Source organism: Balaenoptera borealis, assembly GCF_965194805.1.
Source record: "Balaenoptera borealis genome assembly, chromosome: 1".
NCBI lineage: Eukaryota > Metazoa > Chordata > Mammalia > Artiodactyla > Balaenopteridae > Balaenoptera > Balaenoptera borealis.
In genome coordinates, this window is record NC_138860.1 from 165,606,469 (window position 1) to 165,621,688 (window position 15,220).

General features: G+C 39.3%; 1 protein-coding gene across 2 annotated transcripts in view; it reads left to right on the forward strand.

Annotated features, from left to right (window-relative positions):
* PSMB2 (proteasome 20S subunit beta 2) overlaps window positions 1-15,220 on the forward strand; it is a 40,992-nt gene that overhangs the window by 10,323 nt on the left and 15,449 nt on the right. For both annotated transcript variants that reach the window (XM_082363655.1, XM_082363654.1), the window contains exon 3: window positions 1,344-1,414. In XM_082363655.1, the coding sequence (XP_082219781.1) occupies window positions 1,344-1,414 (71 nt within the window). The remainder of the gene's footprint in view (window positions 1-1,343; window positions 1,415-15,220) is intronic.

Sequence of the window (15,220 nt, forward strand, 5' to 3'; positions counted from 1 at the left end):
GTGTCTCTGTGTGTTTCTCCTTGGGTTTATCCTGTATGGGACTCTCTGCGCTTCCTGGACTTGGGTGGCTATTTCCTTTCCCATGTTAGGGAAGTTTTCGACTATAATCTCTTCAAATAATTTCTCTGGTCCTTTCTCTCTCTCTTCTCCTTCTGGGACCCCTATAATGCGAACGTTGTTGCGTTTAATGTTGTCCCAGAGGTCTCTTAGGCTGTCTTCATTTCTTTTCATTCTTTTTTCTTTAGTCTGTTCCGCAGCAGTGAATTCCACCATTCTGTCTTCCAGGTCACTTATCCGTTCTTCTGCCTCAGTTATTCTGCTATTGATTCCTTCTAGTGTAGTTTTCATTTCAGTTATTGTATTGGTCATCTCTGTTTGTTTGTTCTTTAATTCTTCTAGGTCTTTGTTAATCATTTCTTGCATCTTCTCAGTCTTTGCCTCCATTCTTATTCCGAGGTCCTGGATCATCTTCACTATCATTATTCTGAATTCTTTTTCTGGAAGGTTGCCTATCTTCACTTCATTTAGTTGTTTTTCTGGGGTTTTTTCTTGTTCCTTCATCTGGTATATAGCCCTCTGCCTTTTCATCTTGTCTATCTTTCTGTAACTGTGGTTTTTGGTCCATTGGCTGCAGGATTGTAGTTTTTCTTGCTTCTGCTGTCTGTCCTTTGGTGGTTGAGGCTATCTAAGAGGCTTGATGGGAGGCTCTTGAGTGCATTGTTAATGCACACCTGACGCCATTCCTCTGGGCTGTACTTTTGCTGGCATTACAACTTTACTTAGAGGTTTTATGCTGGAGATCCTCTATTTTTAAAGTATTGTAGATAGTGATAGAAACATTTTTTCCCTGTGGCTTGTACTTTTGAAAATAATACACTTCTTAATAAAATGTCTTTTTTTTTTAAAGAAAAGAAAACCTCATAAAGTATGTCTTTGAGGCTATCCTAATTTCCAGCCTCTCTTTTCCTGATATCCCTTTTTATATAAATTTTAAAAATTGTCATCTCAAGACCTCTTTCTTTTTTTCCAACACCTGTGTATTTGTACCTCTTTCCTTCTACAGAGGAAACCACAGTGTGTTGAAGGAATAGCTTGAGCAAGGCTATGAATTTGATCTCACTGTAGAATAGTTACGTTGGTTCTGTTTTATGAACAGTAATTACTGCCAGTACTAACTAGCTATTTCACAACCGTTGAGAAGAAGTATGATTGTACTCTTTATTCGGTGTATACTCTGAATGTCCAGAGGGTGGTAGGCTGTAAGAACAGGAGTAGTGGAAGGATTTGGGTACTGATATTCCTTCTGCTTTACTTTAAATATGATTATTTATCTTTCATACCAGGTTATGAATTGTCTCCCACAGCAGCAGCTAATTTCACTCGCCGAAACCTGGCTGACTATCTTCGGAGTCGGGTAAGCAATATAACAAGCAGCCTTAGGAGCAGAGAAGTCTGTGCTTCTTTTCTGTTCCTGTTACACACGAGTAGTATTTTTGCTCTGTTTGGCCTTCCTGAGCCCTTACCATTGCTACTTGTTATTTTTCAGTCTTGTTATATTTGTTTTTTCTTTCTGCATAGTTGCTAATTAAAGCCCAGAGGGTGAATATACATTGCAGAGAATCTGGATGGGGTACACCAACAGGAAGGCCCTGTGATGGCCTTTTAATTTTTTTTCAGTGTTTTCATAGCAAACCATGTTTCTTATTTCCCATGGTTGAATTACTCGGTAGTAGAGATAAAACCTTAAAAATAATAATGCAAATTTCATTTTGAGATTAACTGTGTCTTTTTTTTTTTTTTTAATAAATTTATTTATTTATTTATTTATTTTTGGCTGTGTTGGGTCTTCGTTTCTGTGCGAGGGCTTTCTCCAGCTGTGGCAAGCGAGGGCCACTCTTCATCGTGGTGCGCGGGCCTCTCACTGTCGTGGCCTCTCCCATTGCGGAGCACAGGCTCCAGACGCGCAGGCTCAGTAGTTGTGGCTCACGGGCTTAGTTGCTCCGCGGCATGTGGGATCCTTCCAGACCAGGGCTCGAACCCGTGTCCCCTGCATTGGCAGGCAGACTCCCAACCACTGCGCCACCAGGGAAGCCCTTAACTGTGTCTTTCAATGACTCTTCTTGCCTAGGCACACAGAATTATTCTTTCTCACTTATTCTGGCCTTGTTGTTACCTTAGAGCTGTCACTGTTCCACTGACAGCATGTTAAAAGATGCAACATTAAGTTAAGGATTGAATGAAAAAAGAAAGAAAGGGGAAAAAAAGGATTGACTGTATTAAAGATTGTATAGGATGTGCTAAGAATGTTCGTATGATTGCTACAGGTGTGTATTATTCCCTTCCCACAGGGACTTTGTAAACAGCTTTACCATGTGACCTTACCCCCTGTGCCTGTTTACTCATCTATGAAATCGAGATAACTTCCTAACCCCGCAGGAGTGCTAGGAAAGTGAATGCTTGTAAATCGTAATATTTAACATTCATATGACTTTTGCCCAAAGCATTTTGCTTAATAATTTAATCTACTCACTAGTCCGCTGAAATATATAGCAGTTAATTCTCTATCAATGATACGGAATGAAAAGCATAAAGTGGCAAAGGGATTAGCTCCAGGTCACACAGCAGGTCAGGCAAAAGCTACACTAATGGTGCCATAATTACTTGCCTGTTCTGCCTTGACAGCTCCTTGGTTTTTCAGTAATGTTTCTGGAACATAGGTTTTTGGGTTTTTTTTTCCATCTGGACTTGCTTAAGCTGAGTTATGACAGAAATCAAAACAAGTACAGGCTTTTGGTTTATTTTAGTTATTTTTTACAGATCTTTAAAGCAGTTTATTTTCTAGTGCCTAATAATGCTGAATTGAGAACTTCTCAATAAATAGAATCTCTTTTTTTAAATTAATTAATTTTTATTGGAGTATAGTTGCTTTACAATGTTGTGTTAGTTTCTACTGTACAGCAAAGTGAATCAGCTATACATATACATATATCCTCTCTTTTTTGGATTTCCTTCCCATTTAGGTCACCACAGAGCATTGAGTAGAGTTCCCTGAACTATACAGTAGGTTCTCATTAATTATCTTCAATAAATAGGATCTCTTTTTGCTGTCTTTGACCAAGGGGTTTGTGCAATATGAAGGATTATGAAGTTTGAAGAGAGGCTAGAAACATGATGGATAGGGGAGAGGAGACAAATTTACATGCATTGTTTTGATCTGGGTGAAAGGTCAGTGGCCTTTTTTGTTCATTTCTCCACGAGAGAGGAAAATGAATCACATATGACCTTTCCTGCCACTTAGAAGTTCCTGTGGTATTCAGTAAAGAGTGTGCTGTGGCTTGCTGTGTAAAATATTCCTCTGACTTGTCAGGCAGAATTGGAATAAGAATTCCAGCTTTGGGCACAGTAAACACTTTGTCTTAAATGCTACAGACATAAGTGAGTTAAGCTTCTTTTAGAATTGAGATAAGAGTGGCAGTGTGCTTGATGCAAATGTAGTGAATCCGGTTAATCTCCTAGCAGAAATGTTTGATGTCTTAACAAATAAATATCCCTTGTAGACAGTGACATGGGGCTCTTGTAAATATTGATTACCTCTGCCTTGTGCTTCTAGGTCCAATCCCTGCTCCCCCACCCTCCAGTCAAAATAGATTGTTAGTTCTAAAATACTAATTCATATTTCAGTCATTTTATTATGGGGAGAGAGGTGATGGTAGTATTTCAGTCTTCCTAATAACTAAAAAGTCACTAGATTTGGTACATTTATATAGTCACACCAGTTGACACATGAGACTTACTTTGAGTCAGCTAGTTAGCATGTGTAACTTTGTGTCTGTAGCTCAAATTGTTTGATTTCCAGTTTGTTGTGTACTGTGCTGTTTGCCAATTTTATGTAAATTGGTTCTTTAAGATGCAGGTGGTTTAGCTTGTTGGTTAAACACAGTGTCTGGAATTACACTGCCTGGGTTTAAATCTTTGCCCACTGACTTGCTAGCTATGTGTCTTTGGATAAATTCTAAGCTTAATTTCCCTACTTATAGAATAATGGCACCTACTTCATAGAGTTATTATAAAGGTTAAATGAGGTAATCACACAAAGCTGTTAGCACAGTGTATGGCACATAGACCTAACTAATAAATTCACTTTTGTTTTTATGCTGCTCTTACTGTTTGGTCGAAGAAGCAATTTAATAGCTATAAGTTAGTTTCCTATCGGAGATTGTTTGTTGTGCTATTTTAGTTGAACTGATTTGCTGGTAAAGAGTGGGATACTGATATTGATAAGGAAAATAGAAATAAACCAACGTTGACCATCTATTATGTGCTAGGCTTTTTTCTAGATTGACACAGTCCAGTATGGTAGCCACTAGTCATATGTGGCTAATTAAATTTAAATTAATTAAAACTATCAATGGATGAATGGATAAAAAAGATATGGTATATATATATATATATATATACATGCACACACACACACACACACACACATATATATACAATGGAATATTACTCAGCCGTAAAAAAGAATGAAATTCTGCCATTTGCAACAATGTGGATGGACCTAGAGGATACTAAGCTTAGTGAAATAAGTCAGAGAAAGACAAGTACTCTTATCATTTATATGTGGAATCTAAAAAATAAAACAAACAAATGTATATAACAAAACAGAAACAGATTCACAGATACAGAGAACAAACTAGTGCTTACCAGTGGGGAGAGGGAAGAGAGGAGAGGCAAGATAGAAGTATGGCATTAAGAGATACAGACTACTATGTATAAAATAAATGAGCAACAAGGATATATTGTACAGCACAGGGAAATATAGCCATTATTTTGTAATAACTTTAATCAGAGTATAATGTATAAAAATATTGAATCCCTGTGTTAGATACCTGAAACTAATATAATATTGTAAATCAACTATGTTTCAATAAAAAATTTTGTTTCAATTTAATTTAAAATTCAGTTCCTAGGTGAGAGTCTCCTGGACTTTGAAAGAGAAATAAACTTTTGTTTCTTTAAAAAACTTTGGTTCCTCAGTCACATTAGCCACATTTCAAGTGCTCAATAGCCACATGTGGCTAATGGCTACCATATTGGACATTACAGATACAGAGCATTTTCATCATCATAGAAAGTTTTCTTGGACAGTGCTATCCTAGATAACCATATATGGGACCTTATTTAGTGCTTCTTATGATACCATAAGATGAGTTAGTCCCATTTTGCTTACAGAGATGCTAAGACTGGTTAATAGAAGGGTTAAATATTCCTCTTATGTGTCCAAGTATACGAGAGGCACATATATCACCTATAAAAGGCTGAAGTAAGACTCTTAACTTCAAATACCATACTCTTTCGTACTGTCTCCTTTATTAGTTACTGGACTAATGTACAAGTGTGCTTGTTCATTTGGGGAGGCATGAAATATTCAGTTCTACTAAAAAGTCAAGATCCCCACGTAGGATTATATAGTTAAGGTATAAATATGTGCCCATGGTAGGTGTTCAATAAATGTTTGCTGAATAAATGTCATCCAGTTAGGTCCACATATACCATTGAAAATGTTATTGTGCATTTATACACTGAAAGGGAATTTTATTAAAGTATTCTTAATGAAGAGGTGTTACTTCATGTAAGAATTAAAGATATGAAATCAGCAGGAGAAGATGAAAAAGACACACAGATTGGAGGAAAAAATCAAGAACCTTCGTTTTAGTTTTTATTTAGACTCATGTGTACAGTTAAGTTGGTCGGCTCCTGGTTAGCCCCAACGAGCAGAGAAAGGGCTTATTAGGCTTTTGCTATAAGTTTGACTCCCCAATCTCAAATATTTTTTTTTCCCCCAATCTTAAATGTTTATGAGGCTTCTTTGAGCATGGATTTTGGAGTCAGATATACCCAAGTTCTGATCTCTTCTCTGGTATGTACTAGCTTGTGTAATCTTGAATAAGTTACTTATGTTTCCTGAGCCTCACTTTCTTCATCTATTAAGAAGGAAGGAGTGATCAATTGTGGCAAATTATGTATGCCATTGGTTTAATAAATTTAATAAAATATATTTTGAATGAGTGAATGGTAACTCCCTGAAAGATAATAAGTATTTAATAAATGACTCCATCATTAAGGAGCTGCTAGATTTTTAACAGGATTATTTTGAAAAATTTGTAATGACTTACAGGCATAGTTTGCATGATGCTTGTTTAAATTCTCCTTATGATTTGATTAAAGGACTACAGAAGGGAGAGTGATTAATTATGGAGCTATTTCTTGCTTGAAACCCACATACCTATGGTCAAATGTGGCACATTTGGTGTAGTCCATATGAATGCCCTAAAATTATCTGTTATTATCCATGGATATCTCCATTTTACATATGTGGGAACTGAGAGATGAACCAGCCGGATTTGATATCCTTGGGGAACGCAGAGTTTGTGACAAGGCTTAGAGTAGAATGCTGGCCTCCATGGTGTGTAATCTTCAGGGCTTTACTGCTGCTATTCACTGGCCAAAGTGTTTTCAGAGAACATTTTCTGAAGTGCTTGATGAGCCTTTGGTAATTTATCTTCTTATGGGGCTATACCTGTAAATGCTTAGCAAGCAAACAATAGAAATAATGTTGGAAAAATATCATCCAGCCTGGTATGGTGGTTTTCAAACTTTATTACATGAAGCTGCCTCAGGAAACTCACCAAGGAAGACCAGTGTAGTGAAACTTTAGCTCTGCTTCATATAGATCAGCTCAACTTTTATCTATTTTAATTTTTTTGCTTTGTTTTTTTTTTTGTTTGGCCGTGCTGCATGACTTGTGGGATCTTAGTTCCCCGGCCATGTATTGAACCCGGGCTCTGGCAGTGAAAACACCGAGTCCTAACCACTGGACCACCAGAGAATTCCCAACTTTTATCTATTTTATATATAGGAATTCCATGTAAGATTTTATTTGAAAAAGTGACTTCTCTGTCCCTTTCCTACTGAAGTTTGAAAACTAGTAAAATTGAAAGATCCCTGCTGCAGGAGGTATAGCACTAGCTCTCCCATGAGCTAGATGAAAAACCTTGCGAGAAAAAGCATATGGGTAATTTTTATGGTTTCTTCCAGCTCCCAAATAGCATGATTTAAAGATCTGATGTCAAATACTACAAAGCTACAGTAATCAAAACAACGTGGTATTGGCACAAAAACAGACATGTAGGTCAATGGAACAGAATAGAGAGCCAGAAATAAACCCACGTACCTATGGTCAATTAATCGATGACAAAGGAGGCAAGAATATACAATGGAGAAAAGACAATCTTTAGCAAGTGGTATTGGGAAAGCTGGACAGTTACATGTAAATCAGTGAAATTAGAACACTCCCTCTCACCACATACAAAAATAAACTCAAAATGATTTAAAGACCTAAATACAGGACATGCCACCATAAAACTCCTATAAGAGAACATAAGCAAAACATTCTTGGACATAAATTGTGGCAATATTTTCTTAGGTCAGTCTCCCAAGGCAAAAGAAATAAAAGCAAAAATAAAGAAATGGGACCTAATCAAACTTAAAAGCTTTTGCACAGTGAAGGAAACCGTCAACAAAACAAAAGGACAAAGTACGGAATGGGAGAAAATATTTGCAAATGATGCTACTGACAAGGGGTTAATGTCCAAAATATACTAACAGCTCATAAAACTCAGCATCAAAAAAACAAACAACCCAATTAAAAAGTGGGCAGAAGACTTAAATAGACATTTCTCCAGAGAAGACATACAGATGACCAACAGGCACATGAAAAGATGCTCAACATTGTTTTTTTGTTTGTTTGTTATAAATTTATTTATTGTATTTATTTAATTTTGGCTGTGTTGGGTCTTTGTTGCTGCGGACGGGCTTTCTCTAATTGAGGCGAACGGGGGCTACTCTTGGTTGTGGTGCACGGGCTTCTCATTGTGGTGGCTTCTCTTTTTGTGGAGCACAGGCTCTGGGCACGCGGGCTCAGTAGTTGTGGCTCATGGGCTCTAGGTCACAGGCTCAGTAGTTGTGGTGCATGGGCTTAGTTGCTCCACGGCATGTGGGATCTTCCCAGACCAGGGCTCGAACCTGTGTCCCCTACATTGGCAGGCAGATTCTCAACCACTGTGCCACCAGGGAAGCCCTCAACATTGTTAATTATTAGAGAAATGCAAATCAAAACTATAATGAGGTATCACCTCACACTAGTCAGAATGGCTATCATCAAAAAGTCTACAAATAATAAATGCTGGAGAGTGTGTGGCGAAAAGGGAACCCTTGTACACTGTTGGTGGGAATGTAAATTGGTGCAGCCACTATGTAAAACACTATGGAGGTTCCTTAAGAAATTAAAAATAGAGTTGCCATATGATCCAGCAATCCCACTCCTGGGCATATTTCCAGAAAAGACAAAAGCCCTAATTCAAAAAGATACATGTACCCTGATGTTCATAGCAGCACTATTTACAACAGCCAAAACATGGAAACAGCCCAAGTGCCCATCAACAGACAACTCGTTTAAGAAGATGTGGTATATATACACAGTGGAATATTACTCAACTGTAAAAAACAATGAAATAATGCCATTCACCCCAACAACGATGGACCTAGAGAATATCATATTAAGTGAAGTAAGTCAGGTGGAGAAAGACAAATATTTTATGATATCACTTATATGTGGAATCTAAAAAATAATACAAATGAACTTATATACAAAATAGAAACAGACTCACAGACTTAGAAAACAAACTTATGGTTACTGAAGGAGAAGGGGACGAGTGGGGGTTAAATTAGAAGTATGGGATTAACAGACACAAACTACTCTACATAGAACAGATAAGGAACAAGGATTTACTATATAACACAGGGAACTATATTCAAGATCTTGTAATAACCTATGATGGAAAACAATATGAAAAATATATATATAGCTGAATCACTTTGCTGTATACCTGAAATGAATACCATCTTGTAAATCAAAACTATACTGAATTTAAAAAAAAAAAAGATCTGATGTCAAGACCATAACCAGACTTGAATTTATTTTTTTCAGTGAAAGGGAAAGAATATAAAGGAAAGAATTTCAGGTATCAGTCATTTCCAGAAGTGACTCGTCTCAGCACTCTGGCCTGAATTTGAGTGTGTTTGGTCTGGTTAATAGTAGGCAGGTATTGTGTGGTCCTGTCCTAGAAGAACCCTGTTGCTTTGAGCCTTCTATCCAAAGGACAATATTGTCCTCGTGCCTTTGGTGGCTGGCACGAAGATATCATCTGTTTATTGGTATCAGTGAGGTCATGTGACCTTGTGAACAGATGGCCCAGGTGGAACCTTGACTTTGCAGGTCTTGTCCCCTAAAAACAACCAACCATTTGTTACATGTGATTAAAATATCACTAATAAGGGTAATTTCACAAGCTTTTTGGCAAATGTGGTTAGCAGGATGTGACATGACACAGCACTGCCTTCTTCCTCCATGTGCCATCTCCCTTGAGGCCTCATCTCCCCTGCTCACCCCCGTCTCACCCATGCCCAGGCTTGCCTTCCAGCTCACCTGCTCCAGATGGGCGGCACAGTGGGAGGACCCTGGCAAAGGCAGATGTGTTTCTTTTCCAGAGACAAAACGTTGTGCTCCTGCAGGTGGCGGTGCCTTGAAGCAAATGGCAGCCTTTGACACTGCTGCCGTGCAGCCTGGCACCTTGACAGGCAGAGCTGGCTTACTTTTGGTGATGGGGAAATTGAAAAAAAATACCAAGATGTTCATCATGAAACTCATGGAGTTGCAATGCGAGCAGTGTTTTTTTTAGACCTGGAGAGCAGTTTTCTTCCCTGCCAGACCTCAGTTAGCTAGTCAGCTAGCTGGATTTTCACTATGGGCCAAGAGTTATATGTCTGTTAATTACTTTTGTCTGCTAACCTTAATAGAACATAAAGTAAAAACTTAAAACATATGGCTACATATAGATGGACATTCAATGGTATTGTAAGACGTGTGCATCCCAGGTCACTTCTCACTGGAATCTCTTAGGATTGGGAGTGGCTCGTACCTGCCCCATTGGAGATACCACTGTTCTATTTTTAGTGGTCATTTTGATTATCCAAAGGCCCAGGGACAGATGTGCCTTGAAGTTGAGATGCCTTAATTAGTATGACAACACTTTGTGCTTATAGTGTTTTTCTGCCAAGAAGAATAAGAATTCTGACAGCTGCCCTTTTAAGCAGTTTGCTTATACAGTCATTAGGGCTTGACTCAGTCCATTAAGGAGACAAAGACTTGGATGTTGAGTCATTACACTTACTAGTCTCCTAGGAAAAAATGGCTTAAGAACATCCTTCTTTAAAAGTTACTGGCTTTATCAGGAAACCTTTTTTCTTTCTTTAAAATATGTGCTGTTTTTCCCAGTCCTAGCGCTGATAGAGTTAGGAGTTTGCAGGTGTAAAGTCCTCCCCCCTCCCCTTCCCCATCTCTCTCCAGGGGGTTGTATGTGAGAAGGTGTTGCTTTCTCACTCAGAGAGCATATATGTGCTACCCTGTTGTATGCCTGCTGTGAGCATAGAGAACCCCTCTTCTGGTTGAATGGAATGAGCCTATTGGGTGGCTGGGATTGTGTGACCCCATAATGCCAACTTTTCACTTAAAGCATCTTTCCTATCCACAATGGGGGTGAAGCAAATATAGGTAATTGGGCTTAAATTTGTGTTGTTTTGAAACTTGTGTCTTGAAAATTATGTGGTTTCCTGTTTGTTAAGGTTTGGTTTAAGCTGTAAGCAGCAGAGTACTGTTTTACTAAGCAGCAGAGTGTTTACCATTAGAAATATAGATTTACCCTACCTTTTAAGATTGCTTTTCACCAGTGCCTTGGCCTGTGAGGGCATGCCCTCACACATACTTACAGATACAAATACACATGTACCCTGGCATCTTAGTGCTTCTCTTTACCTGCCATGGCCCAGGATCGTGCAGAGATATGAATTCAGGGGCTGATCCAAAAAACTGTGAGGTTTTCTTTATTCTCTCCCACAGTTATCTAAAATGAAGGGGAATAGGAAGCCTTTGGAGGAAGAAATAGTTGACTGTTCTAGTTCTTGACCTTGGTTGTAGTTATATGTATGTTCACTTTATTCATTAAGCTGTACATGTATGTTTTATGTACTTTTATGTGAGTGTGTTGTTTCACCAAAAAAGTTTAAGAGAATAAAACGGAAGAGTAAAGGGGTAGGAAAGCGTAACACATTTTTTAAGAGCTAAAAATGAAAAAAAGTTCAGATTTACCATTACTTTTGAGTGTAGACAATAGAGCAGATAGCATGAACTAGATTGGAAAGAAAAAGGGAAGGGAGAGGAAATAATCTCTGAATCTTTATAAACTGAAATGCCCTGCCAGAATTCCACATTTCCCTTTCTGATGCCTCCTAATTTGTACAGTTTCGTACAGCTGAGAAGTTCCATAGGTGCTGATAGCCATCCAGTCAACAAACCTACAGCCTGCATTGTCCTTGGGGCTGAGGGAACAGAGGTGCAGAGCTCAGTGTGTGCCTTCAGATGGGGCAACAGAGAAGTAAATAGTCAACTGTACTGCAGAGTGACAAGTACTGCAGTAGCCTTACAGGTAGTTGCTCTGCGAATAGAGCCTAACTTGAGCTTTGAAGGACCAGCTGTCATTAAAGCAAAGATGCAACAGAAAGGAAAACTGGAAGTGCAGACCTGAAGGAGTATGAGAGAGTAGGTTAGGTTAGGCACAGTGATTTTCTAATGATGTTTGGGGTAGGCACAAATAGTTCTCTGAGCCTCCTATTCCTAATTTTTTATCTGTTTTAACTAGTGGGGTACAGAATACAAAGTAGGGCTCTATTGATGGGAAAACAAATGGAAATAAATATCCTTATATAGTTTTTACTATAAACACTTACAAATACAAAATCCATAATCTAAAGTAGTTTGTTAAATGTGGCTCAGGGTATTAGGGGAATGGTAAGAGATTGAAACTAGAGAGGTAGTCCATGTTACGAGGACTTTCATGAAAAAGCATTGTGCTAAAAGCAGTGGGCCTCCCTGGAAGCTTGTTGGCTAAGAGGGGGTTAACATGATCAGATGAGATTTGGTTAGATCATTGGCTACTCTTTGGTAGAGCATTTAGGGAAAGTAGAAGAAAGCAGGGAGACCAGTGAGGAGCTTTCATGTCCATTGAAGAGGTGGGAGTAACTTGTGTTGGACCTAGGCTGCTAATGGGGAGCACGGTGTTCTCATAGAAGGGCTTTTTTTTTTTTAGGCTGCACTGTGCGGCATGCGGGATCTTAGTTCCCCGACCAGGGATTGAACCTGTGCCCCCTGCATTGGGAGCACAGAGTCCTAACCACTGGACCGCCAGGGAAGTCCCTAGAAGGGCTTCTAAATAGTCTTTTCTCCAGGATTTCCTAGTTGCTATGGACATCTGAAAACATATACAATTATATATAGTCCTAAATAGTCTTTTCCAGCAGACTTAACTTCTTAACTCAGGGAGATGAATCAGCTCAGGTGTTCAACATGCAAAGATATTCATGGGTGTGAGTTCCCTGGTGGCCTAGTGGTTAGGATTCTGGACTTTCACTGCTGTGGCCCAGGTTCAGTCCCTGGTTGGGGAACTGAGATCCCGTAAGCCGAGTGGCAGAGCCAAACTCCCGACCCCCCCCGCAAAAAAAACAAAACCCCCCCCCCAAAACAAAGATATTCATGGGCATGCTTAGCATGTACAACTTAATATATATGCCTTAGGGTGTACAGAGCATGGCTTCTGCACTTGAATTTTTTGAGAACTGACTTAAAGGTATATGGAGTCTTATATTTTCTCTGGAAACTGCCAGCTCATGAAAAAAAATTCAAGTGGCCTTGTTGCGGACATGGTATTGTTGGTTTTGCCATTGCACAATCAGCAATTTTATTTTGATGTTATTTGGGAGAAAGCAGTATTTTTGATTAGCAAGTAAAGTTAATGTAGAAAACAAATACTGTGTTAACTCGTTGGTATAATAAGGCATCTGTGCCTTGTTGCATTTCAACTCATTAAATTTCTAAACTTCTAATTACGAGAAGATTACAACTTTCATAGAAGAACCATTCAAACTTGGGGTTAGTGATGGTTTTAGAAAGTAAAATTTATAGAAATTTCATAATTATTGAGGGGTAACTTTCAAATATAATTTTGCTAAAAATTGAGATATACACAATGTTAAATTTTTTGCTCCTAAAATTCAGATTCATTTGACAGTTATTGGGCACCTACTACTTCCTAGGGCTTCTTCTAGGAACTTTAACACAGATGAGTACTTTTCATTCCTCACAGCTATCAGGCAAGCAATACTGTCCTCCACATTCAGATGGGGCACGTGAGACTTCAAGGCCAAGTGGACTGTCTTTTGTAGTACAACTGTAAAACGATAAAGCCACTTTTGACCTTGAGCCTTTATTATTTTTTTTCACAAAAACACATGCCTAACTTTTCACTTAACAGCATTTTAAAAACATAGGTTTTTCAAATAATAATTTAAAAGGTGTTTTGCTTTTAAAGTTTAAAATGTTGGTTGTGGGAGTTCCCTTGCGGTCCAGTGGTTAGGGCTCTGTGCTTTCACTGGCAGGGGCACAGGTTCAGTCCCTGGTCGGGGAACTGCGTGGGGTGGCCAAAAATAAAAATAAAATAAAATAAAATGTTGGTTGTAGGGGCTTCCCTGGTGGCGCAGTGGTTGGGAATCCGCCTGCCGATGCAGGGGACATGGGTTCGAGCCCTGGTCCAGGAGGATCCCACGTGCCACAGAGCAACTGGGCCCATGCACCACAATTACTGAGCCTGTGCTCTGGAGCCCGTGAGCCACAACTACTGGGCCCGTGAGCCACAACTGCTGAAGCCCGCGCACCTAGAGCCCGTGCTCCGCAACAAGAGAAGCCACCGCAATGAGGAGCCCGTGCACCTCAACGAAGAGTGACCCCCACTCGCCACAACTAGAGAAAGTCCGTGCGCAGCAACGAAGACCCAACGCAGCCAAAAATAAATAAAATAAATAAATTTATAAAAAAAAAAAAGAAAAGAAAAAAACAATAGTGGGGTGGGGGGGGAAAATGTTGGTTGTAAATGCAGTGACATTCCTGAGCTTAAGTTCAAGAAATCATCCATTATAAGAATTTTTGCCAGTGTGTTAAGCAAAAATATTTGAACATGAGCTAATCATTGTTAAAGGAGAATGAAGACAATTTTTTTTTTTTAATAAATTTATTTATTTATTTATTTATTTTTGGCTGTGTTGGGTCTTCGTTTCTGTGCGAGGGCTTTCTCCAGCTGTGGCGAGCGGGGGCCACTCTTCATCGCGGTGCACGGGCCTCTCACTGTCGCGGCCTCTCCTGTTGCGGAGCACAGGCTCCAGACGCGCAGGCTCAGTAGTTGTGGCTCATGGGCTTAGTTGCTCCGCGGCATGTGGGATCTTCCCAGACCAGGGCTCGAACCCATGTCCCCTGCATTGGCAGGCAGACTCTTAACCACTGCGCCACCAGGGAAGCCCGACAATTTTTATATTATGCTTTTGCATCTGCCAGCATCAAACGAGTATGCCAAATACACTTTCAGAGAATGAACTAAGGCGGACAAAAGAAATGGGAAACCTTGGTTAGACAGTCTCTCATTTTCAGAGTAAGTTTCTTTTATTTTGTCTTGGGCTTCTGAAAATAAAAGGTTTGCTTCATTTGAGGCACACTTGCTTCCTTATTTTTTAATTTAGTGTGAGAATTTATAAACATGGGCTGGTTTGTGTTTTAGCGCAACAGATGAGTGTATCTGAAGCGGGAAAGAACAAGGAAATTCAGTCAGTTTAATTTAACTTCTCTATGGTGAAGCTCAGTATAGTATTCTGATTCTGATCAGTTTAAACTCATACTATTTTTTCCATCACAAGATTAAGAGGAAACTATTTTCAACTTCCAACATTGTACCTCCTTTTTTTCCTCTGAGTGGCAATAGTAGGTAACAGGACTGGTCCCAGCTTGTGATCATGAAGGAGCAATAGGCCGGTTTTTTCTCAGCTCCCAGAACTGCTCTCTTCAACTTAGGTGTTCACAGTCTTCGAAATTAGCCTCTCTGCTTCATCTCTCTTCTTTCACTTATTCCTCTGCTTTGTCTCCAGACCTACCTGTCACCCCTTTCTCACTGGCATTCTCTGCTTCATACTGAGTTACTTGTACTTCCCCTAACCTGCTGTGTGT